Source organism: Meriones unguiculatus, chromosome 11 (genome assembly GCF_030254825.1).
Source record: "Meriones unguiculatus strain TT.TT164.6M chromosome 11, Bangor_MerUng_6.1, whole genome shotgun sequence".
Lineage (NCBI taxonomy): Eukaryota > Metazoa > Chordata > Mammalia > Rodentia > Muridae > Meriones > Meriones unguiculatus.
The window spans coordinates 33,808,640-33,834,968 of NC_083359.1; the positions used below are offsets into that span (position 1 = coordinate 33,808,640).

Here is a 26,329-nt window from a genome sequence, read left to right on the forward strand (position 1 = left end):
GTGGGGCTAAAAAGAAAAGAGAAACTAAGTTATTATTCCCCAGAGGAGGGGAAGTGAATGAATAATGCCTAAACCCAACACAGACCAAAAGGTACCACTGCATGCCTATCGCTGGGGACATGGAAGTTGATACACAACGTTCTGGCTAAGGGCTGGGGTGGGGTTGAGTGGTAGGAGCACATATGTGAGTCTCTTGGATTTGATTCTTAGGATGAGAGGCGGGAAGGAGAAGGAGAGAGAAGAAGGGATGAGGGGGGAGAGAGAGAACACTGAACACATCAAAAATAGTTTCGTTTGGAGGTATGAGTTCGCGGGGTAGGACTCTGAGATGTTCTCTCTTCTCTTCTCTTTAGAACAGATCTTACCCTGGGTAGGTTTCCTAGACTATATGCCTATACCACTTTTCTAAAATAATTTAGATCAATAGAACAAGGGCCTGTTGGGATATGATGTCCTTTCCATGGAAGGCAGTGAAGGGATACACACACACACACACACACACATACACACACACACACACACACACACGCACACAGTAGAAGGAAACTAATTGTCTGTGTCCTGAGTGCTGATCACTTGAATGTCCCTTTTGTGAAAACCCATCCAACTGTATACATGTGGCATATAGTTTGTGTGATTTTATTGAAAAAAAAAAAAAAAACTGCATTGTGCTATATAGCTCAGGATCTCCAGGGACTGTCAGCAGTCCTCTGGCAGTGGCCTCCTGAGTGCTGGGATTATGTAAGTTTTACCGTGCCTGGCTTATGGAGGTCTTTTTAAAAAGAAGAAAAAAACTTCAGATAAAAGTTTACCTGAAAAAATATGCGCCGGGCTGTATTCCATTTCAGCAGCTTTGTGTATAAATTGTGCATTTCATAAGAATTCCCCAAAGAATAAGGATTCAAGTCTCTGACAGCCCCCTTGGTAGGAATCTGTTCTTTCTTGGCTTCTTTTGCTTCCAGAATTTCCAAGCATGCCCAGGGGATGCTAATGCTCTTCTCAAGAACTTACCCCAGAATCACCTTCGCCCGGCCTGGGTCAGGAACTGCCCCTTCTGACAGGTCTTCAGACTGCTCCACTCTCTTTCATGTCTCTCCCACAGTGTAACGCTGTCCCTGGCAACACAGCTTCATGAGGGGGGTTGAGGGGTGGCGGGATGTGGTTCTCAGAATCGGCAGCCCCCTCTGATGACCTTTCTACATACATCTCCATCTTATTTCCACAACGACAACTTCTCTAGGCTTTCTATCGTGTTCTTACCGTCCACCATGGATAACAGATCGTGTGAACCACTGTCAAATGCTGGGAAGTACGTCTTTGGAGAATATGCTTAAGTCGTACATATTCCTGATCTAAATCCAGCCGGGCCCCTCCCAGAGACCCCCCCAAGCCCACTGAAGGCTAGAAGAATTAAAGGCAGGAGGTGATGACACACCCTGAGCACCTGAGTCCTCCATCCTTGCCCAGACAGAGGCCAGGAAGCCTGTCCCATCTCTGCTTGTCTCTTGTGGTAAAGCCCAGACCCCATCACCCTGGTTGTCCCTCTAAGCTTTGAGGAATGAAGTACTTTGCTGTCCACTGGCGCCTCCTCTGTTGTTTATAGAGAGTAGTTTTTCTTGTTCCCCAAACTTTCACTTTTCCTTGTGCATGATTCAAAGCCCCGCTAAACCCACAAAAGTGTTTTCACTAAATCCAAACAGCAGCTTCCCACTTTGTCCCAGTCAGACACTGAGAATTAGCCAGAAAAGCATGGTGTCAGCTTGCCCGGGTTCTTACTGCCACATTCAGACCACCTAGAGTGGGAGGGAAGGTGAACTTCTCCATTCACTGTGATTCAGAACACTCTGGGAATACCTTCGCTACCAAGGAAAGCGGGTCTACAGTAGGAAAGGGTGTTTGTTTAGGACGTGATGAGTCTCATATCTATACATTTCCCTGCCAGCTCTCCTCAGACACTCTGCGCCAGGTCTGTGGTGACTCTAGTTTCGTTAGGGAGCTTGTGGTATGTGGCAGTTTTCCTTTGGCTCATTTTCTCCCTTGAAACATATCACACTGCCTTGTGTTCCTTCTCATAACCCACAAGGACATAAATACTGTTAAGAGGCAGTGATATTTTATTAAATGATATTAAGTGATATTTTAACATGATAAAGCCGTAGCTAAGCACTGGGAGATTACTTAGGGCAGAGATGATTGTTCTAGGGTACTCTTTATTTTCTTTTCAACCACACATTAATATAAAAAATTAACTTCTAGCATCTTTATTAGAGAAGTGGATATTCATGTTAGAAAATATGAAAAAGACCCCCCAAAACAATGCGAAGGTAGAAATTAATTTCATTTAGCATCTACTCCTTCAGCGGCAGCATTAACCAAAAGTCTCACACATGCCAGACAAGTAGCTTTTCATGTCTTCTTAGAGACGTGTTTGTGTATCAGTTTATAAACCGAAATGCTTCCACCATTTAACTTTTCTGCACATGTCTTTGTCAGCTGGGTTTCATGGAGCCAGACACGTTCTCATCTCGCTCTGCGGTTTTCTGTACCATGGGTTTAAATTGTGCGAGTTATATCTGTAAGGAAGGAAGGGTGCAGGAAAGAAACCACCAGATGGCTGCTTCCTGAGTTGGGAGTAAGGTTTTTTTTATTATAGATGAGCTAGAGAGAAAAAGAGAGAGAGAGGGCATCTAAAAGAATCTGGAATTGTTCAGAGCAGAGAGAAAAAGAAGCAGAATGGCCACACCCAGGGCTATCTGCGACAGAAGTGAGACCAGCAGAGAACTGCAAGGGCAAGGGGAAAACCTTGTTATAAAGAAAGTGGGACATGAACTGCAATCTGGAACAGCCTTGGAACTGGCATAGTGGGGAAAGTAAGAAGGGCCAAGTGGCTAGTGTGGGGTTTGAGTGCATAACACACACACATACACACATACACACACACACACACACACATACACACACACACATCGATAGGAAGGAAGAGTCTGGAAGCTAGCCTTGGCTTGCTATACATACCGGGCATGTGTCGATAGGGAGCCAGATGCCTCATCAGCCAGAGGAAGGGGCTATAGGAAAGTGGGTCTCACTGTTTCACAAGGTTTCTGAGGAATGCTAAAAGTATCACTAGCAATCCTGTAGACCAATGTGAGCTGAGCCAAGACTGTCATTTTCTGCACATATGCACTGCTCTTTGGAGTTTGAGGCCTAACGGCATCATCTTCCTTTTCCGCATACCAGATTTACTTAATAAATTCCATTAAGGTTGTTCACGCTTTCAGTCCTTTTATTTAGATGGTCCAGGTAAGCCAACTTTGCTGTGCCTCTTCAACTGAGATTGTCTTCTTTCTTCCTTGCAGTGGTCTCTGGGTCGTCGTCCAGCTCAAAGTATGACCCTGAGATCCTGAAAGCAGAAATCGCCACTGCAAAGTCCCGGGTAAGGGTCTTCACAGCGTCCTCACTGAGCACTAACTAGCCAACCCTCCAAGCAATGGCACCCAGGGCTCCCAAGGCCCCCGTGATAGCAGTCGTAGCGGTGATTGTTGTATTAATAATGGCACCAACAGTTGCCATTTACAGGCATTAACCACGCATGGACACTTCATCTCAGGTCTCAGCATCATCCCCAGGAAGCAGCCATTGCCACCTTCTGCCCTTTCAAGATGAGTGAGCAGAGACCAAAAACTTTGCCGGAAGAAACAAATGAGTCCTCGGTAGAAGGTTTAGTTTGGTGTCTTCTTGCTGCTCCTAGCTGTTGCCCACTCTGTATCATCTTAATTCTTGATGACCTTAGGGGACACAGGTTGTTACCTCACGTTACTGAGATGGAAACTTAAAGCACGTTAGTTAAGTGGGTATTTTGAATGCTGGTTCCATTCGGATCTGAATAATTCCCACATATGAAAACATAAATAGGGGAAGTGGCCTGAGGCAAGATGGAATACTGGGGACTAACAGGCCGCTGTGTCCTGTCTGAGGGGCTGAAGTTTTTCTGCTCTAGTACACCACACCCATACTGGAACGGAAGAAGCATGCTTCTAGATGTCAGGTGTTCTTTGGAAATAACTGTATCATCAGGGTTCAGTATATGAAATCTCTTAGAACTTTATCAATAGCTGCCGTTTAAAGTTTGCCAGCACTCTGCAGGCCGAACACCATCTGCAAGTGGACTCTGGCACTTGGCCATGTCTTGCCTCTAAAGTTACTTCATTGCCTCTCACCTCCATGCAAAGCACTCTCAGACCCATCACCAGCATTAAGCTGAGTTGTCCCCATTCATCACAACAGGGAAGAAGGGATAAAAATGGGTCAGTGGTGCAGGAGAGATCCCATAGCTAGGTCCCTGGTGTAGAGACTGGCTAGCAAGACCTAGAGGGACCCCGGCTGGGATTCCGACCCCCAGACCCACACAAGTGAATGGAGGGTGCTGTGACTTATGGTGCCCAGGGGATTCGAGTTGCTTCTTATACAGCAACAGTACAGCTGGGGGGCTTCTGGGTTTCCCTTCCCAACCAACAGCTCCACACCCACCTCTGACTCTGTCCTCTGTGTGGTCCTCTGCCATCTAGGTCAACAAGCTGAAGAGAGAGATGGTCCACCTACAACATGAGCTACAGTTCAAGGAGCGTGGCTTTCAGACCCTGAAGAAGTAAGTCTACCCCCGCAGTGGTGAGCATGGGGCAGTGTCCACCCCGGGTCCCCACCTGCTCGCTCTGCTCCTCTCTCTCTCAGTCTTTTTCTTCCCTTCTCAAGACGCATCTCTCACAATCCTATTTAAATTCTTTCCCATTGGCATTTACTAAAGATGCCATCACCCAAGGGTGGAGGTAAACAGATTTATTTCAAACCACGGAGCTCTCGTCATGCTCCGAACTTCTGAATACATTAAGGTCAGCCGACTCTTACTCCCCAGTCCTAGTGAGTGTTAATCATTTCTGTGCTTGCCGCAGCTCTGCTAATTGACTGCTAAACTGTCAGACGCAGACAAAGCAAACCCTTTAGTCCCACAGCCCCTAAAGTAAGCCGCTGCTTTTCCTAGTATCCCACCGAGGAAATAGCTTTAGCAGTGAACACATTCACTGAGAACTGTGCACCTGATTGTGTGCACGGACCTCTGTGAGTGGTGTAAAGAGCTTCTACACAGAACAGACAGATGTCGTCTTCATTTATAGACGTGGGCTTACAGCTAAGTCAGGCATAGGGCCGTTTATTTCCTATACTCTGTGTTAGCTGCTGTGATGCTGATTATGGCTGTGAAGATTTTTAGAGCCTTTGCTGGTTGCCAGGAACTACCTTCCTGTACAAGAATATTCATCTGATCTTTATGACAATCTCAAAAGGAATGGCTTTTTTTTGTTGTTGTTGTTTGTTTGTTTAGCTATAACCCCATTATATAGAGGAGGAAGCTGAGTCGTGTATAAAATGCTCAGTAAATATCAGCCTATTATTATAATTATGGTTTTTATATCTTTTTATATGTCAATCATGTATTTCAAACCAAATTCTAACTTTATTCTGGTCAGGGGTTGTGCTTTATGCTCCTTGGTAAGTTAGTGAACACCAGAGACAATTCAGGGCAATAGGGTGAGCGCAGACATTCCTAACTCTGACCTACTACTACTGGGCCTCTGTGTGTAGCTCCCAGCAGCTTTGAAGCATAGTTTAAGGCTGCTCATTCCCACCTCAAGAACTCTACCTCAGACACTTTCCATTATTCTCAGAGCCTCTACACACCTGTTTTACCACATTGTCACCCTCTAGCAGCATTGAAAAATCTTGTCCTTCGGTGAGCTGACAATGAAACCCTAAAACCAACCCTCCCTGCCCCTCCCTTTTTCCTCCCAATTTGATAGCTGGCCCAGAAAAGACTCCATTGCAACCCTGGCTACCCACAGTCCTCAGCTAGAAGCAGCAGACTCCCAGTCCAGGGTGGAGAAAGATACCTGCTCCAACACACACCCTGGCACAGAGGGTTAGGAATGTGGCTCCACGAGGCAATGGGCCAGGGTTCAAAGGTACCTGGCACCTTGGTAAATAACCTAATCCTTAGAAGTTTTGATGTCATTGTCCGAAAACACCATGGTTATGAGGCATGAGCTAGAAAACACCTGTCCAGAATGTAACAGAGCCTGGCACAGATTAGGATCTCAGTGACAAAGATGGGAGAGGACCTCTGGTTAGTTGTCCTTTTAGTTTCAGGAAGTTAAGCCTCAGGATAGGAAGCTAACCCCAGCTTGCTGCTTCCTAGGCAGCTCCGTTGTAACAGCTGCCTCATGTCATTCTCTTTAACCTCATTGAGAATAGTTCTCGTTGTGTCCCAATGTTGTTAATGAAGGCACCTGACAGCGATGAAAAAAAAAATGCAGAAGACCATCCCACCAGCAAGGTCAGAATTGGGACTGAAACCCAAGAACATTTGGGACTTTGTTTATGTACACAAGGGGGGACAGTAAAGAAACTGCTGAAATGACCTCTGCATTCTTAGGGGAAGGTTTTTATCATGAATGTAAGAGAGAAAATGTGAGAGAGAGAGAGAGAGAGAGACATCCGGAAGAGTGGAGAGCAGAGAGAAAGAAAAGCAGAGTGGACATGGGTAGGGACAGAGAAGCAGGAGAGTGGGAGATAATAGTTGAGATGGTGAGATAGCAAGAAATAGAGAAAAGAGCATGATGAGAGAGTATGAGGATGGATGGATAGATGATAGATGTATAGATACATACATACAGACAGACAGACACATATACATATATACATAAGAGATATGTAAGACTGTAAGAGATAGTGACGGAGGACAACTATAGACAGAGAATGTGGATGGACAGATCCTGTGGATTGTAATGAGTATGAGTACTGTGGGGAAGAGCGGGCCTGATGTGGAATAGTACTTGTGACACCAAAGGGGCCTTGAGGCCAGCATGAGTTTTGATATGCTGATGGACCCCACGCGTAGCCATATGTCCCTTCTGCCAGAAGTAAGGGAAACGATTCTTTTGGACAGATGGAAACTGGTTTCACAACTTCCTGAGGAATGCCAGCTTTTATCACCAGAAATCCTCCCATAGTCCAGCCGGAGCTGTCACTTCTATGTAGATGGACTACCCGAGACCCAACTGTGTACACGAGCTGGACATGCATTCCAGCTACTGAGAGATATCTAGCCTTTGTCTTGTTACTTTTTTCTTTCTTTTGGTGCCCAAGAATTGAACCCCGCTAATGCTAAGCACACAGTCTGTTCCCCCAAAGCACACCTCCAGTTCAGAACTATTGAATTATACTCAATTATTATTATTGTAGTGCTTGAAAAGTGATTGGATTTTGAACTTCACATCCCTTTCTGGACACCAGACCCAAAAAACATAAGGTCCCTTCAGGCTCCTTCGGTCTTACTTTTGTTCAGGTCTGGAAGGACCTGACTCAGGCATTCCCACCTCAGAGCCTCCGGTGTTTGCAGAGCCTGGGAAGGGCGAACCTCATTCTTCAGGAGTAATTTAGGAAGTTTCCTGAGGGACTTTGACAACACATCAGCATCGCACAATGAGAGACTGACATACAGTTCTTCAGCTGCCCGAGAGCACATGTGTTTGCCTCCATGACAGCAGTGACACCAGCCAAGGGTTATTGGGCACCTACATCTAAGAATCTGTGAGCTTGATTCAGAGTCAGCAACAAGAGGTTTTTTTTTTTTTTTTATGTTGTTTTGTTTTGTTTAAAAATAAATAAATAAATAAAAGGAAGGAGGTTGATGAAGACTGAAAGAAACCTCTCAAAGACAATGAAGAAGAAAAATCAAAACTAAAGCAGGGGGCCATGGGCCTGCAGCTTGACCCCTCGTGAGCAAGAGACAGTTAAGACTTTGGCAGGGGAATGACATGGCAGGGTCTTTCTTTCTGCCTTCTGTGATGCCCCTGTGTCAGAGTTGTCTGGACAAGACAGGAGGAACCAGCCCTTGTCAGAGGCTGCACCCAGCTTCTGAAGCTGTTTCGCGTGTGTGTCAGTCCCCAAAGGCCTGAGAGAAAGGACAGCTGCATACTTTGGAAATCCTAAAACACATCTCTCTAAAACGCACATACAACTTTTCTTTCCCTTTACCCTCCACCCCAAAGATTGTTTCACTGAGTGTAGAATGGTGACCCTTTGTTTCCCCCACACACACCCACTCTCACTCCAACTCTGTTTCTCTCAGAGCCAGATTCCGGAGCCCGGGTTGCTAAGGGCCTGGAGAAATCAGGTAAAGCTCTTTGCAGCCCGGCACACACACTGCTCTGTTCATCCTTCTGGGGGATGCAAAGCCATTCTTTGCCCTGTTGGCAGAAGAGAGCTCTACTCAGCCTTCAGGCCTGTGGAAGCATACAGCTCTTCCCGCTGCACCCACTACCCCCTGAGAGTGTGGGCCCCTTCCCACCCTACCCTCACTCTGGGGATGGTCCTCTAGAATATCACCCGCAGAACCTTGTGGAGCAGTGTGTCTTTTGTGAACTTTTTCAGACTAAATCTAAGAAAGATCTTAGCCAACCTGGCAGGCCTGCCCAAGCCCAAGTCCTCGAAAGGAGTAGACAAAGCTATTTTTAGTGGGAGACACAATTGGGGCTTTGTTTTTGCTCCACGGAAGCTGAAGTAACTGCAGGGGGCAGCTGTGTAGGGACCCCTCCCTGCTGCCCTCTCTTCTACTTCAAGCCATGAGGCCAGGGTGGAAACCTGCTCCCATTCCCCCATCCTCCTTTCCAAGTGATTTCCCACTCAGGCTATTTTTAGCCCAGGAGGGTTTGGGCTGTAGCAGGAAGCCAGAGAGGAATGCCTGTGAGGGTTTCTCATCCTGGAATAATGGGTTTGTGGTGTTCCCTTGACTGTTAAACTTCCCTTTCTCCACCCTCCACCGAAGCCTCAGGCCAGCCTTTGATGAAAGCATGAAGCAGTTAAGTGTATCTGCCCTCAGAACCTTTTCCACAACCTCCTCCTCTCCAGATCCCACCCCTCGGCCAGCCATCTTCAGTGGCCGAGTGCTTGCCACCCACTTGTGCGGCCTTGAATTTGATCTTAGCTCTTCAAAAAGGAGACCTGGGATGGGGGGTGGGGGGTGGGCAGAAGACACACTTAGCTCTTTTTTTTAAAACAACTTTCCCTTTCATCAAAACAAACCTACACATAGGGCCCGGATAAGCCAATAATCTCCAAACTAGAGGTGTTTAATCCCTCTAGTAGTGTACATTTGTACACTACTTCCTAGTTCTCTGTAGGATTTAAGTTCTTTATCCCATTTGATGCTGAGAACAACTCTGAACACAGCCAGGCAGATGCGGAACACCGAAGTGTGTGCGGTTGGGAGCCACATCCATGGCTGCGCTGCAGACCGATGTGACAGCTGGGACACTTTTATCCTTCCCACCATCCCCTCGTTGTATCTTGTAATTCGGCACGATTCTAGCTGGCAGGGTTCTTAGGTGGTGAGATGGCTCACCAGATAAAAGCACTTGCCATGCCAGGTACAACCTGTGTTTTCAGTCCCTGGAACCCACATAAAAGCGAAAAGCAGAGAACTAACTGCACAAATTTAAACAGGGTGGTTCTCCTGACTTTGGACCATATATTTGGATAATTTATGGGGGGAGGATTTTTTTGAGACCTTCTAGCCATGGTTGACCGGGAACTCACAGAGATCTGCCTGCCTCTGCCTCCCATCACACCTGGCAGGAAGTAGTCACAGCTCAAGCCTGGGATACTATTAACATTTTGTGAGTCAGTGCCAGGGACACTGGTGGGACAGGATACACATCAACTTCTCATCCCCGGCTCCCACAGTCATTTTCAGATCTGTTCTCTAGGGTACCACAGTTCAACCAAAGATTCTACTTCATAAAGTCTAAGTTGCCAATGCAACATAAGTGAGGTTTCTCAGCTCTTGGGGACATGTTATGGGAACCCCCTCTCCAGCCTGGGTGGATTCAGGAGGGAATGGAGGAGATTTTCAGTAAGAGCTCATACTCTTAAGAAGATCAACTCTAAGAAGCATGTTGCTTCTGCCTTCTGTAGCCACCCACACTTGCTGTTTGACAAGAACCTTCTGTCCCTTCTCCACCAAGCAGGACCTGGAAATGCTGTGTGGGGTGGATAGAGGTGGTGTGAGAGCACTGTCCTTTCTCCCTGTCTCCCCATGTCTGACCTCTCCCATTTCCTGGCCCCTAGGATTGATGAGAGAATGTCAGATGCTCAGGGCGGCTACAAACTGGATGAGGCCCAGGCTGTGTTGAGGGAAACCAAAGCCATCAAGAAAGCCATCACCTGCGGAGAAAAGGAGAAGCAAGACCTGATCAAGGTAATGAGGGCCCCTAAGGATGCGGGTCCCTGGTACCCTACGTATAAGGACTGCACACGGCTATTTTCATATACCACAGAAACTACTGAGCTCTCATTACCCCATGAGTTTCCCTAGTCCAAACTTTTTTTTTTTCCTTTTAGTTTGGGCATTAACATGATACTGCCAGGGAAAATTCTATGCCCGACCTTGTGTGGCAGGCACAGACACAGACACAATATGGTTGCATCAAAAATATCCAGGTGCTTTCTGGAAAGGTTCTCAGAACCTTACATGAAACATCCATTTCGTGTTTAGGCTTCAGTCCCATCCCTCAGATAATTTATTATGTGATGCTCATAGTCTAAAATTAAAAGAATCACAGGCATTTTTAATAAGGTGTGCTTATTCTCTACCCGGTGTCCTGAAGTTGTCCCTCAGAAGCACTGAGTGGCTTGCTTGAGGTCATACATGCTGTCAGTGCTGGGTGGCAAAACTGGAATGGAAGCTTCGCGGGGTTGTACTGCTAAAGCCAGGTCCCTACCACTACCTCTCACCACCCAACTTGTTTTTTTAATGGACCAAGTGAGAGAGCCATTTAACCTGAGCATCACTGTCTGTTTAGCCTGTCTCCTGTATTCTCCGTGCTGGGAACTGGACCACAGAGATAATTCTCAGCGCTTTGCATGCGTGTCTCAGGTTATCTTCCTTCTGCAGATAAGGACAGCCTGGCTCAGAGAGTAAGTGGCAGGGCCACCAGTCAGACCCTGAAACAAGTGATTCACAAACTCATGGCTTCACCCCTGAATGTAATCCCCATTCAGAAGCCACCTAACCCTGAGGACACCTTCCCAGCACTCCACTGACATCAGGAGTCCAGCATTCAGAATTGCCATGGTTAGCTTTAGAAGGAAACTTTGGCAAACAGTAGGACTGTGGCGCTCGTGGATAGCAGGGAGCCATTCTGCTTGCAATTAGAGGTTAAGGGCACCCAGCTGTCACGGCCAGCTTCTCGTTGGTCCAGTGAAGATGAGCGACTTGTTTGATGCAGGAAAATTGCAGCGAAGCTGAGCTGCCGAGTGTCACATTGCATTGTCTTAATTGATTACAGCTGTCATTGACACACCTGTAAGGTAAACTGTCGTAGTTAGGGTCACCATTGCTATGATGAAACAGCATTACCAACAGCAAGTCAATGAAGAAAGGGTTTATTTTGCTTACCTTTCCACATCTAGTCCACCACTGAACACAGTTGGGGCAGGAACTCAACAAGGCAGGAACCTGGAGGCAGGAGCTGATGCAGAGGCCATGGAGGGGTGCTGCTTACTGGCTTGCTCCTCATGCCTTGCTCAGCCTGCTTTCTCACAGAACCCAGGACCACCTGCCCAGGGGTGGCACCACACAATTGGCTGAATTCTCCCCTATCAGTCACCAGTTAAGAAAATGCTTGACTTCTGGAGGCATTTTCTCAGTTGATGTTCCTCCACTCAGACGACTCTAGCTCTCGTCAAGTTGGCATAAAACTAGCCAGCACGGTAAGGCCTGGAATTTTCCCACTTTACAGGAAAGTAGGTAGATACATAGTGAAGGTTATCAACTAGCTCAGATCACACAGTGAGAAACAGCAAAAGCTCCACCTCCGGGGCTGGAGAGATGGCTCAGTGGATAAGAGTACTGTCTTTTCATCCAGAGGTCCTGAGTTCAATTCCTAGCAACCACATGGTGGCTCCCAACCACCTATACTGGAATCTGATGCCCTCTTCTGCTATGCGGGTGCACATGCAGATAGAACACTCATACATAAAATAAACAAATAAAATTAAAAAAAAAGAAAGTTCCACCTCAGGGTGCTGGAGAGGTGGATGGCTCAGCTGTTAAGAGCACTGACTGTCCTTCCAGAGGACGCAGGTTCAATTTCCAGCACTCACGTGGCACCTCATAACCATCTGTAGCCCCAATCCCAGGGGATCTGATGTCCTTTTCCAACTGCATGAGTCACACCAATCACTGTCCCGCAACCCCTTTCCTATGCTACAGAGCCTCGCCATGCTGAAAGATGGCTTCCGGACAGACAGAGGGTCCCACTCTGACCTATGGTCCAGCAGCAGTTCTCTGGAGAGTTCGGGCTTCCCGATGCCAAAGCAGTTCCTGGATGTGAGCTCGCAGACGGACATCTCTGGGAGTGTGAGTCGGCAGGGGCGGCATCTGGGGGTTGCTCTCATAGGGTAACGGCTGACCCTTGATCACCTGAGGAGCTGGCTTGTGGCTGCTAACTTGGCTCCACGGAGTTCAGCTGGCCCCAGAAGACCTGACATGATAGTACGAGGAAAGGCCAGAGATCCCACAGTCCTGAGTACAGCCTGGCCAAGAGCCTTTGCCTGTAGCTCCCCCCTGCACACAATGTGTTTTTAATGGGTGAATCATCTTCCTCTCATTTCTTTCACACTGTTTTGTAGCTCTATTCTGGTTTTCTTTGACTGGCTGGAAAGCAGAATATATTTCTCTCATTATTCCCCACACAATACTTGCAGCTTTCAGGCAGCTGCTGCCTCTCGGTGCCAAGGTTCAGCCTGGTTCCAACTGTGGGTAGTGAAAATGCTGCCAGTCATGAAAGTGGCCAAGTAGGACCGGGCTAAAGTGAGTGTCATCTTCAGAGAGACTTCGCTCTCCGGGAGCCCAGAATACTGGGTGAGCCCACCTCCTCGTTTAGGTTGCCTAAATGCCATCCCTGGCTGATTTTTGTAGCTGTTCTCTCACTAGTAATGGGGTGCTCTCCTCCACCTGTGATCTTGTGAGCCTGAAGTTTCTTGTTTCTATCCCCTCTCCTGCAGGCCTCAGTGCTTCTGTTACTGGCTGTCAGCCCTTTTTTTTTTTTTTTACTATAAGATAGCAGTATTGGGAGGCTGAGACTATTCTTATGGCCTGAAGGAAGAAATGTATTTTTGTTTAGCCATCATCCCCACAGTCCACACAGCCAGCCCAGTGACTGGAGACTCTTCTTGGCTTTACCCACACACGCAGCCAAGCCTCTCACAAGCTATGGAAACCTCGACCATCACTGGCCTTCACTGTAGTAACCGTGTAATTCCTGCCTCTATTCTTATCTCCTCCTCTAGTTCGGCACCAGCAGCAACAATCAGCTGGCCGAGAAGGTCAGACTGCGCCTTCGGTACGAAGAGGCTAAGAGAAGGTAATCCAGAGCTGTGGAAGGCTCATAATCATAATTCCCATGGTGGGGCCACTGTGAACACACTTTTTTTTTTCTTTTTTCTTATTCTTTGGTTTGGTGTTGCCTTTTGTAAGACAGGGTTTCTCTTTGTAGCCCTGTCCTGGAACTAGCTTTGTAGCCCAAGCTGGCCTCACACAGCACCACCAGCTCCTGCCTCCCCAGCGTACCACCACTGCCTAGTGAACACCCCTCTTATTTAATCCTCACATCGATTATGAAGGTAGACATCTTTATTAGCTTAATCCTCCTAGGTTAATTAGGTTAATTCAGAGAGGAAATGACGGACCCAGGACACTGAACTACGTTTGAACCCAGATCTGTTTAACCTCAAAGCCTAGTCAACTTTCTATTTGCCTGTCTTGGTTTCTATAGTCAACACTTTCTGATGTTCCTTTCGGTTTGAAGGAGCAATAAGTTTGTTTGATTTGGCTCGGCAACAGGCTAAAGAAGACTGCGGACGTTTCTCACTTCACCCACAAGAAAGTGTTGTTTGTGATAGCTGTTCGTTTACCGTTACGCTGGAGATTGAACCCAGGGCTGTGCGCACGCGTGCATCAGCTGTGTCTCTAGTTATTTCTCTAGGTGTGCTGTCGTTTGTTGGTTTAAGACCAGGTTTCTCCGTGTCATCCAGGCTGGCTGGCCTTGAATGGATCTGTAGTTCAGGACGGCCTTTTAAGCTTTCTCACGGTGCACGTGTCAGAAGACGACTTTGCGGAGTCTGTTTACTCCTTCCTCCGTCAGCATACGCGTGTGCCGAGGACTGAGTGCACGCCGCTGCATGGCAAGCGCCTTTCCTTGCCGAGCCGCCTCACCAGCCCCAACAAATGTTTTTCTGAATGAAAATGAACTTAATTATGAAATCAGTCTGAAGTAGCACCTCCCACCTCAATAGCTCCCGCTTTTCAGCAGCTTGGACTCCAGGGATTTCAGATGTTCTGTGGCTGCACAGACTCTGAGGCAGTTGGGTTTTACCACCACAGCGATACAGTCACAAGGCTGGCATTGCTAGAGCAATTGTGGGAAAGTGTAAACAGATTGTTTATCGTACTAAAAATACTCGTGCGCTTACGGGATTATCTCACTTTAAAAGCTTAGAGCAGAGCTGGTGAGATGGCTCACTGGGTAAGGGCACTTGCTAACAAGCCTGGTAGCCTGAGTCCCGGGGATACACATGGCAGAAGGACAGAAGTGACTCCAGCAGTATTCCCTGGCCTCCACACACATGTGGCCTGGCATGAACACCTACACACCTGAACAAACAAACAATCAAACAAGCAAATGTTATAACCAAAAAAAAAAAAAAAACTTTTACATAAAACAAAACAGAAAAAAGCTTACAGCAGAGTTCGTATCCTATCATCTGTCTATTAGAGGAGAGAAAAGTTTTGACCTGGGATGTTCCATGACTTTGCTGGCGGTGCAGTTAAAAATTGAACTGTTCGGGCTTTGAGTCTGTGATATTGTTTCTGCATCCTGCACCAGTCTTGATGGAAAGAACTGAATGGGTACTTTGTTGACTAAGCTTCGTGATATCGATTGCTTTCCGTACCAAGCTGCTGGTCTAGGAAGTGTCCCGGTGGGGCCAGCTACCACACTGTGGTGCCCAGCCTGGGACTCTGCCGATTCCCAATGATCAGCACAGCCTTTTGTGGTAGTGTCAGAAGTTGAGTAGATACAAAAGAAATTAAAGAAAAAGGAAGCCAGCAGTCTAACCCAGGCCTCCCCCAGCAGGGGACTTCGGCTTTACGCTTAGCTAGATCCAGGGTGCCTGTGGATAGAGCAGCTTAAATTTAGTCGCCTTCTCTTCCATGCTTGCTCTGTGTTGGCTTCATCCTCCACCAGGCTTTCCCGTCAAAACGGCAAGATGGATCTCCAGCAGGTCTAAGCCCACAAACTTCCAGGTTTCCAACCTCAGCAGGAGGGCTACCTTTCTATTCCAACAGATGGATGTTTTATTTGGTGATTTTGTTTATCTGTTTTGAGAGGTGGTGTGTGTTTGTGTTTTCAGTTTTTGAGACAAGGTCTTCCTATGAATCTCGGACTGGTCTCAAAATCGTCACCCTCCTGCCTCAGCCTCCCATGTGGTGTTCCTGATAATTTTGATAAATACTGGGTCTGAAGAGTCACTGGTAGTTCTGAGTGGCCTGTCATTGTTGCTGGGCCAGTAGAGGATAGGGGAATTACAACTCTCAGAAGGTCCAGGCTTGGGTCATGTGGTCAGGCTGGGCTGGCCACTGAGGTCAGCTCACCAAGTGACCAGAGGGTATATCATTTCCTCGGGACTAGTTATGAAACTAACAAAAAAGGAATTGGGTAATGGGGAGGTGAGAAGAAACCTGTCGTGGGTGCGATGTTTCCGCTTTCCCTACCGGCCCAGCAAGACATCAGCATTGGTGTATTTGTGCCTCTTCTCCCTGAACCTCTGATCTCTTCCAACCTGAAGCAATGCCTGTCTTAGGTAATCAGTCCCAGAGAGACTGAAGGAGTGAAATGTCCCACCTGGGATTGAACCATTAAATGTCTCATTACAACCTAAAGCTAGAGTTGGTAGAAAAGACAGCACCTTATGAGATGAGAAAGCAGAAGGCCACAGGTCTTAAAGAATGGACGAGTTAGAGCAGTAACTCATGGACACCTCTCTTGACCAGGGCTTGCCAGGGTTTGACCCCTTTGCATGTCTGAGGGAGAGACTGGTAGTTACAGCTGATTCTCCCAGGGTTGGGTGACCTAAAGTTTAAAGTATCGTGGCATGGGAAGGGCTCCCTGGAATGAAAGCACATCCAGAAAGCCATCAGTCACTCCTCAGTGCCCTGCTTGTATTAGAGTTCCACCAGAGCGTACCATAGCAGTCTAGCCTTTAAACTGACTGTCAGCAACCACAAACATACTCCTCAGTTGCTATGTACATGAATATGAAATTGAATAATTAACTCAGAATTCCTGCTGGGACGCTTGGTTGGAGGAAGAGCAACATGGGTTTGTCTATCTAGAACTTTGGCTACATGTCACAAGTTGTCTCTGATCCAATAGTGTTTTGGTAAGGAAAGTTTGTCCACGTTTCATGTAAGCCTGAACTCATGAGGACTGGCCCTGTGTGGTGACTTTTAAGCTTGGGTGAGCCATAGGGCACCTGTCCAATGAGATCAATAAGTCTTTTGTACCTGTACATTAATGTTAACTTAATGTACACTTAACATTAGAGCACTTTGCGGAGGCCAGATCCTAAAAGATAGTGCTGCGGTTGCTTATGGAGGTTTATAGCAAAACTCTTTATGTCACATGAGGGTAATATCCAATATCTGTAGAACACTTGGCAATATACAGAGTTCTTTTTGCAAACGTCTCGTGTGGTGCTCGTGGGCTGGCTCAGGGTACCATCATTATCCCCACCTTACAGATGGGAATACTGGGTTTTGGGAAAGTTAAGATTCAAGACTACTTTCTTACTTTCCTTAATATTCAGTAAGTACCTGCCACAGACCAGGCATTGTGCTAGAAGCTGTGATACCAAAAGGATTTTCATTGTTGCTGCTGAGAATCAAACCCAAGGTCTAGATAAGGTGAAAGCACATGCCATACCACAGGGCCCCTGAATGTCCCCATCACCTCAAATGACTGCCCCCCCCCCAATAAATGATTCTTTTCGTCATAAAAGACAAGGCCAAAACTCCTAACTCTGTGTCCCTGAACTGTGAGTTTATGACTGTTCTCACAGCACCACTACCACCCTCAGAGCTGACAGCACCTGGGTAACCCCAGGCCATTGAATTCCCCCTGCTGATTATTCAGTACCAGGTGTACACACAGGCTTGACATATATCATCACTGGTTTTCATACCCATTCTGGGGGATAAGTAATTGCTTCTCCCATCTCCAAGGCTCAGGGCATTTTCCCAGTGTTGACTACCTAGTAAGTAGTCCAACCAGTGATAGCAGAAGCAGAGAAACATTGAACGAGGGCTTACTATGTGTCAAATACCGTGCCACCGCCACCCTGAGAAGGAGATCTAATTCCCTTCAGAGATGTGAGCGCTCCACCCAGGGTCCTAGAACTCATGGTAAGAAGTTGTTGCCTGCCATGGTGTCCAGTCTGTACTGCACCAGGCTGGGACCTTATCAAGAGAAAAACAGTAACTCGTAAAGTCTACTCTGTGGATGTCCTGGATCCTGGTACTTCATGTCCTTAGAAAAACCACCTGCTTCCCAGCTCCTACAATGCCATTTCTCATCTATCATACCTTCTCAACTTCCAGGATCGCCAACCTCAAGATCCAGCTGGCCAAACTTGACAGTGAGGCCTGGCCTGGGGTGCTAGACTCTGAGAGGGACCGGCTGATCCTCATCAACGAGAAGGAGGAACTACTGAAGGAGATGCGCTTCATCAGCCCCCGGAAATGGACCCAGGGGGAGGTGGAGCAGCTAGAGATGGCCCGGAGGCGACTGGAGAAGGACCTTCAGGCAGCCCGGGATACTCAGAGCAAGGCGCTGACTGAGAGGTGGGTCTAGGGTGAGGGCATGTGTCCCACGGGCCCAGGGAAGATGCAGAACATGCCAATCTGACCTGTCAGCCCAGCACAAGCCAGCAGTGAGGAGTCCTGCTGGGGTACCTGAGCAGCCAGGTGGGCCCCTCTGTTAAGAGATGTCACAGCTTTCCAGAGGTGTACGTCACAAAAGAGGATTTACATCGCCATGCACCAGGACCCTAGAACACAGGAAGCACAGTACCAAACATCCGTGCAGGTGCAGGCTCTCAGAAAGGTCTCTGCTCCTTGAAGAAAGCCCTGTAGTACTTTATCACCTGGGGTAGTGGTTTTCCAGTGTTGTGACTAAGGTGAGCAGACTCTCACACATTTCACACAGTGAGCTGAGCATCTCTGCTTTATAAGCGAGGCTTGTGCCCGACATCACAGAGGAAACTTATTCCTGCTCCCAAGAAAATCACTCTGTGTCTGTGCATGTGTGTGCGCACGTGTGTGTGTTATGGGAGGGGGGCAGTCTATTGATGATTTCTCTTCTGTTACATCAGCATTTGGTACCCATGGGATCCATATCCTGATACCAATCACAGATTGACAATGTTTGAAGAGGAGATTAAAAATTAATATAACAAAAAAACATTAATACTTGATGCCTTATACTAACAGTTAATTTTTTAGCACTTAACATTAGATTGGGATGCAATGTATAGAGGTGACTTTAAAGCATACAGTAGGGTAGGTAAGATCACTTAGAAGGTAAAGGTGCTTGCCACCAAGTCTGACAAGCTGAGTTTAATCCCCAGGACCTACATTGAGGAAGGAAAGGAAAAACTGAGTACACAGGATAACATGTATATGCAACATACAGGTGTTATATTGCAGTCTCTAAGATCTGAGTGCTTTGGTGTCTATGGAGCTTTCTGGAGCCATATCAAGGATACATGGCTGTTTCTTTTTCTTCTTCATGACCTACCAAGTGGATTTCAGCACATTCTGAGGAGTTGAAATGTAAAGACCAGCAGTGTTCATGGGGGTTGAAGATTGGAATCCTTATGGGCCAAGCAGGTGGTGGAAATGCTTGAGGCCTGCCTAGCTGTAGACCTGTCAAAATGGGAAGGCTGCTGTCAGTGAATCAACGTACTGGTTACTTTTCTTTTACTGTGAGAAAAAAGTGTGACCACAATGACTTATAGAAGAAAGAGTTCATTTTGGCTTATGGTTCCAGGGGGTTACAGATGACCCTGACAGACGAGCATGAGGCAAGTGGCTGAGCAGCGAGCTGAGAGCTCATGCCTTGAAACACAAGCTGAGAGTAGTGAGAACAAACCACAAACAGGGCAAAGCCTAAGCTCTCACTTCTTGGCCCCAGTGACACACTTCCCATAGCACATCTCCTAAATGTCCCCAGACAGCTCCTTTAGTTCAGAGACAAATATCCAAATAGATGAGCCTATCTCATTTAAACCACGACAGCTGCAAAGGGACTCCTCCCCAGCAACCAAACCTGCTAGAAACTTGACCTCAGACCTTCCAGCTTCTGGGACCATTGGAAATAGATTGTCTAGTGCAGGAAAGAGTGAGGGAGAATGTGTGTGAGAGCAAGAGAGAATAAGAACAAAATAGGGAGGAGGAAAGGGTGGGAATACTTTTCTGATACTTGCTAGCCTCTTCTGATTATTTCCATTTTGTCCTTAGCACACATTAAGCAAAGAGTCTCCCCACTTCCCCCTTATAAAAATATAAAAATATAATTTTTTATATTAACATAAATAGTGCTTGTAAATATTTACAAAGCAGGGTGATATTTCAGCATATGTCTACCGTGAGTAATGATGACACCAGGATAATTGGTATTTCTGCTGTCAACATTTATCATGTCTGTATTAGTAGCTTTCAGATTCTCCTTCCTGTTTTGAAATACATTGCAAGTTGGCCCCACTGCAAGGTAGAACACTAACTAATTTCCCCCATGTGAATGTATTTTGGGACTCATTATCCAACCTCCCTCTAGCCTTCCCAGTGACCACAGTTATTTTCTCTGCTCCTGTGAGATTGATTTTTGTAGCTTCTAAAATGAGAACATGCAGTGTTTATCTGTACCCAGTTTATTTCATTTAACGGGACATCTTCCAGATCCATCTATCTTACTCCAAATGACAGTTTTTCATTCTTTTTTTTTTATGATTTAATAATATTTGTACAAGTGTATATGCACCTACCCACCCACACAGCGATTTTCAAATGTGTGCAATTGTTCAGGAGCAGGGATAAACGAGGAGATTCCTTTTCCCAGCAATGCCAGGCACAAGCCTTGTTTGTAAAGCAGGGAAACATGCCTGCGCCTCAGGAGAAGCAGTCTGGGAGTGCAGGTACCTGTGTGTGCTCTGTATATACACAGCTCTGCTGTCCTGGACCTCTAAAGCACTCTGGCTCACAGTAGCATCCTAGCAACTGAGTAAGTTCCATTTTCACTAGTATCTGATGGCTGTTCAGCCTCTGCCCAGCCCCTCAGGCCCTCAAAGAATCCCCTGGTTGCTAACTGAACCAGTCTTTTCTGGCCAAGCACATGATCCAAAACTACTAACAGGGACATCTAGAATCTCTTCAGTTTCCTTCCATCCTCTACTGGCAGGAATGGCTGGCCAGCTCTGACCCATCACCAATTCAGTATAAGAAGGAGAACAGTGGATCTTAAATAATTGTTGTTTTATAGCCCTCAGAAGCACTTGCCTGAAGGTACTATGCTGATTTTCCTGGAACTGTACCCTTTCAGGATAAGGATTCTGTGTATATGTCCTGTGCCTTCAGTGTTTGTTGAAAGTATAAGTTGGTGGGTAGCCTGGGCTATATGGGCAGGTTTTTATGGGACTTCTGTGCCAGTACCTGGACTCTCAAATGCAACTAGACCTAGTGACTGTCCCTGGAAGCCTTTGGCTGTCCATCATCTTCTGTGACAGAAGCTGGAGGGAATGCACGGATCATAGCCCTGCTGGATTTTTGCTGGGTCAAGAGAGACAACTTATACATGCTAACCCCGAGAAGACCATTGACCAGTTCGGGTTTCATTTGCCTCATAGAGAAAAAAAGAAGGTGAAGGCACTGAATATCAGAAATATGCAAGCAGGCACTGGATGAGATTGGGAATTGAGATGTTTCATTACTGTGAACTTTGTCTTTTCCTAAAACTAGAACTAGAGGTTCCTTCAGGCATCCCTAAGGTGTCCTGTGTATGCCAAAACCTATATTGTGTCTAGTAACTTAAGAGCAACCCCTGTTTTACAGATGAGGAAACTGAGGATCACTTGACATCATCCAGGGACAGAGCTGGGATTAGGAGCCCCCATACTTGTGATTACTCAATCACAAATATTACCCTCACACTCACTTTAGGCACTGAGAAAGCCTTTCAACATTGCTTTCAACCTCATATTTCAAAGGTCCAGAAGCTTCGATGGAGCAGTGAATCCACAGACTAGTCTAGGGTGTCTAGACTCTCCACTCTTCCACTGATCAGGCCACAGAGAGGTCCTGGAAGACAAGGTCCTTGGGGGAATGAATGCAGTAGTCAGGAAGGCAGTGAGCACAGGGGCAAGAAGCTATATGTGCCCTAAGAGGGGTCTGAGGAGAGAAGCCACAGGAATGGTGGGAAAGGTGCTAACGAACCTATAGCTGCTCGATTCTGAGCCCTGTCTGCACTCACTACTGGGCCTCTAGATTCCTGTTTCCTGTCTCTGTCTGTCTCATTCTCTCTGTTTCTCTTTGTCTCTCTCATGTGACCATGTGCACGTGTGTGTGTGTGTCCCTTTCTCTTCTTTCCCTTTCAGCTCCCCTTGCCCTTTTTTAATATATTTCTCCTTTCTTCTCCCTCCCTCTTTTCTTTCTCCTTCAGAACTGCCTTCACATTCTTGTTTTCTCTGTGTTTCCTTGGCTGTCCTAGACTTGCTTTGTAGATCAGGCTGGCCTCAAACTCATAGAGGTCTGCCTGCCTCTGTCTCCCTGAGTGCTGGGATTACAGGCATGCGCCGCTGCACCTGGCTTGCCTTCACATTCTTTACCTTCCCCCTGCCTTACTCTCAGTCACACATCAGAGATGGTGTGCAGTCACACAGGATGCTTGTTAGATCGGGGGTACCATGACCTCCCACTAGGGACCAATTCTTCAGGCCTGAGATGCAGCCCAGGCTATTGCATTTTTAACCAGCACCCCAGTGCCAGGCTGCATCAGGCCCCAACCCCTGGCTCTTCTGCCTGTTTCTGAGACTGATGTATTCACAGTCTCCCAGCATGTGCTGAGCATGTCACTCACATACCATCTGGCCTGCTAAGCCTGCTGCTCCTGGGAGGGGACCACAGCACCTGCGTGTTACTGTCTGTGGCTACCCTTGCTGTGCTCAGGAAATCAAGTGAGTCTGACAACAGCTCCCTCACCATCTTGCTCAGTGGGAACATGCATTTACTCCTACTATACTCTAGCTTGCTCTATAGAAACCATGAGCTCCATCTCCCCCCCCCGCCCCGATACAGGATTTCTCTGGGTAGCCTTGGCTGTCCTGAGGATTTCTCTGGGTAGCCTTGGCTGTCCTGAACTCGCTTTGTAGACCAGGCTGGCCTCAAACTCACAGAAATCTGCCTGCCTCTGTCCCTCTGAGTGTTAGGTTTATAGGCCATGCACCTGGCTGAGCTCCACTGCTTGACCCCTGACTTATGCCTCCTTTATGATTGTTGTCCTTACAGAGGGATGGGACATTCCACAACCTCATTTGTTCCTTTGAGAACTCTGAGGTTTGTTCATTACAGGCCCCATCTGCCAGTTTGCTTTCTGTCCCTATCAGCCCCAGGCAAGAATCTGGAAAGAAAGCTCTAGAGATTTAGTTGGCCAAGAATCATGCCAAGGCTAGTCAGCCTACTGCTCTTGTTGTCTTGTTGGTAATTTCACAGGTTCACTTGCCCAGTAACAAGCCCAACATACCCTCTGTGATCTCGAGCCGCATCTAAGGTCACCTCTGCTCTCATTTGCTAGAGGCCTGGCTGTTGTGGTAGAGAGATGGCCTCATTTGCTTAGATTTTTTGTGAAAACCAGCCCTTGCCCTTAGGCCTCAGGCTGGGCTGGCTGAGCTCTTGATTTCTTCCTGAGTCCAGGGAGCCAGGGTCAGTCAGTTCCTTCTCCAGCAGGGTGTCAGAGAGGATAAATGTGTCTCCCCAACATGAAAATTTATTATCTGGACCCCTCAGCAGAGTGAATGATCTCAGCCACTTCATCTAGGAAAAGAGTAACCCTTCCTGGCCAACTCCCTTTGTCTACTGAGCCACTTCAATTCCGCTGTTAGTTTGGAGATCCATCTGCTGGAAGAAAGCTGTGTGGATAAACACTATTGAAGTTTATTTCTTATCCTTATAATATCTTAGCATTCCCAGTAACTGGCATCCCTCCTCCCTTTGTTGAAGAGCCCACAGCCTTTCCACCTCCCCTTTAAGGCCACAAGAAACTGAGGAAGACTTTCCTTAACCAGTTCCGCCTGAGGCACATGGATTCTGCTCATAGCCCATTGGCTAGAATTTGCTCATGTGCCACAGCCACATGTAAGGGAACCTGGGAAAGTGCTCTAGCTTTGAGCCTGGGAACCCAGGAAGACACAGACAAGAGTGGGTGTCAGAAATCTTGGCCATGAAGCCATTTGCTCAGTCTAAATTAGGGATTCCTTCCTCTGTTTCTTTCTTTCTTTCTTTCTTTCTTTCTTTCTTTCTTTCTTTCTTTCTTTCTTTCTTTCTTTCTTTCTTTTTTTTTTTTTTTCTGGACCTTGCTACACTTTGTTGCTAATTAGATGCCTGTTTTCTTCCACCTTCTATCCTCTATAAGAGTGGCAATGAGTTCTCTTTCCCTCATTGCTGTGTACCTGGTGCCAGGGACAAGCATCCAGTGTAACCTGGGTAGTCAGCAAATATTAGTTGATTGAAAAAAAAAAAAAAAGGAGGGAGAGAAAGAAAGGAGATAGCAATTGAAAGGGGGAGATGGAAGGAAGAGAGGAAGGAAATGGTAGTTTGGTGGGAAAACTAATTTTTCCACTAATTCCATAATTTTGAGTAAAGTATGTAGCTAAAAGACTCAACGTCCTTCTTTGTAAAACTGTTAAAAGTCATTCTTCGCATCTACCCATCATTGTGGACCAAATCAATGCAGTGTGTCCTTAGCTAAGTCCCTGATGTGTGGCAGGTGGCTTCACAGTTACTATAGATGCCCTATGTAAGGAGGCTCTTTTTCTCCATAACACCACAGTAGGCTGCTTCTACACAGTTCCTGTGCACGCGCCTTTGGGTCGGCGTGTCCCTCTATTAGGGCACAGGCCTGGTTTTCCTTTTTGGAGATCATGAGGGGAACTGGAGCACTGCATCCCTCTGGGGTATCGCTGTCATGCCTTCTCTCTTTTCAGGTTGAAGTTGAACAGCAAGAGGAATCAGCTGGTGAGAGAACTGGAGGAAGCCACTCGTCAGGTGGCTACTCTGCACTGTCAGCTGAAGAGGTGAGTGGTGGGTGGTGACTGTCCCCTTGGGGACGGCCATGCTGCTTTTCACCAGTCCTTCTCGGCTTGAGGGAAGACATTGCATAGACAGTGTTTATATGCTGGGCTTGGCCAAGGTGGCTGGCCACAGCATGTTTGATCGCTTAGGACTGTGCACACAGAGATGGCCCCAGGAACATGCCCATGTGTCTGAAAGCGTTACCACTCCTGCCTGCCAGCCCGCTTGTACAGCATGTCTGTCATAGGCTTCCATAAGCTCATGCCTTGAGGACTGAAATATGGTACTGGAACTTCATGGTAGCATTTTGTTAAATCCTCCTCTCTTCCCCCAGTCCCCACCAAGGGTGGTTTCTTCCTGTTTATAGCAATAGCAACCTTTCAGTTGACAATCAGGACATGAGGTCTCCTTTTAAGTTAAATAAAAAAGTGAATTGAGGCTAGATGTGGTGGCAGCACTTGAAAGGCAGAGGCAGACAGATCTCTGTGAGTTCAAGGCCAGGCTGGTCTACATAGTAATCAATCATTAATCCATAAAAGAAAACAAACAAAAGAAATATTTTAGTACATATTTTAGGTGGCCAATGAGAAACAGAGATAGAAGGAAAAAGTAGAGGCCAGTGTGTGGCTTCCAACTGTAACACCCAGCACTCAGAGCCTCAGACAGGAGCATCAAGAGTTTGAGGCCAGCCTGACCTACAAAGCAAGAGACTCCTGAGTCCACATCCCAGCCCTCCTCCTTTGAGTACATGGCTTTGTTTTCTCCTTAGTGACTTTGGGTGCACGGTCCAGCTTAGGCAGTCCAGAGGGCTAGGAAGATTGATGTGTACCAAGTGTGCCCACCAAAGCCTGGTGGAGTTCCCAGCGGCCAACTCACGCTGTGTTATCTCTTTCCTCCTCTCCCTGTCCCCAGCCTCTCAGGTAGCATGCAGTCACTGTCTTCAGGCAGCAGCCCTGGGTCACTTACGTCCAGCCGAGGCTCCCTGGCTGCCTCTAGCCTGGACTCCTCCACCTCAGCCAGCTTCACCGACCTCTATTACGACCCATTCGAGCAGCTGGACTCGGAGCTCCAGAGCAAGGTGGAGCTGCTGTTCCTGGAGGGTGCCACGGGCTTCCGGCCCTCAGGCTGCATCACCACCATTCATGAGGATGAAGTGGCCAAGACCCAGAAGGCAGAGGGAGGCAGCCGTCTGCAGGCCCTGCGCTCCCTCTCTGGCACTCCAAAATCCATGACGTCCCTGTCGCCACGCTCGTCTCTCTCCTCACCATCCCCTCCCTGCTCCCCTCTCATCGCTGACCCCCTCCTGGCTGGAGATGCCTTCCTCACCCCCCTGGAGTTTGAAGACACAGAGCTGAGTGCCACTCTTTGTGACCTGAGCCTCAGCAGCAGCACCGGGGGAAGATACCAGCTGGAAGAACCAGGACCTGAGGGCAAGCCATTGGGCCAAGGTAAGGAGCACAGAGTCCCCACGGGGAACCAGGAGGCAGGGGACTCCTTCGATCATGCCTGTCTACTGTCCACAGCTGTGTCTTTATGTGGTTCATTATTTATTCAGTAGATACTGACAGATGCAGAATATGCTAGGTCCTGGGTTAGGGTTTTGTTTTGCTTGTGGTGGATTTCATTCAGCAGATATTTCGTGCCTCCTAAAATGAATCCCAGATCCTGGGCTAGTTGAGTATACATGGATTAATTCATCTAAGCTTTCCAGAGATACGTCGTATGGCAAACTTAGTTGCTGAGGATCAGTGTTGATGATAGACAAAGCCCCTCCCTGCTCTTGCAGAGCTTGGGTTCAGCTGGAGCCACAAGCAGTAGATA

At 47.3% G+C, this 26,329-nt stretch overlaps 1 protein-coding gene across 1 annotated transcript in view; it reads left to right on the top strand.

The window, feature by feature from the left end:
• Positions 1-26,329, top strand: part of Wwc1 (WW and C2 domain containing 1) — a 142,034-nt gene that overhangs the window by 82,089 nt on the left and 33,616 nt on the right. Inside the window, exons 4-11 of the mRNA XM_021631511.2 lie at positions 3,357-3,433; positions 4,566-4,645; positions 10,177-10,306; positions 12,323-12,469; positions 13,402-13,475; positions 17,768-18,010; positions 24,421-24,510; positions 25,421-25,956. Of these exons, the coding sequence (XP_021487186.1) occupies positions 3,357-3,433; positions 4,566-4,645; positions 10,177-10,306; positions 12,323-12,469; positions 13,402-13,475; positions 17,768-18,010; positions 24,421-24,510; positions 25,421-25,956 (1,377 nt within the window). The remainder of the gene's footprint in view (positions 1-3,356; positions 3,434-4,565; positions 4,646-10,176; positions 10,307-12,322; positions 12,470-13,401; positions 13,476-17,767; positions 18,011-24,420; positions 24,511-25,420; positions 25,957-26,329) is intronic.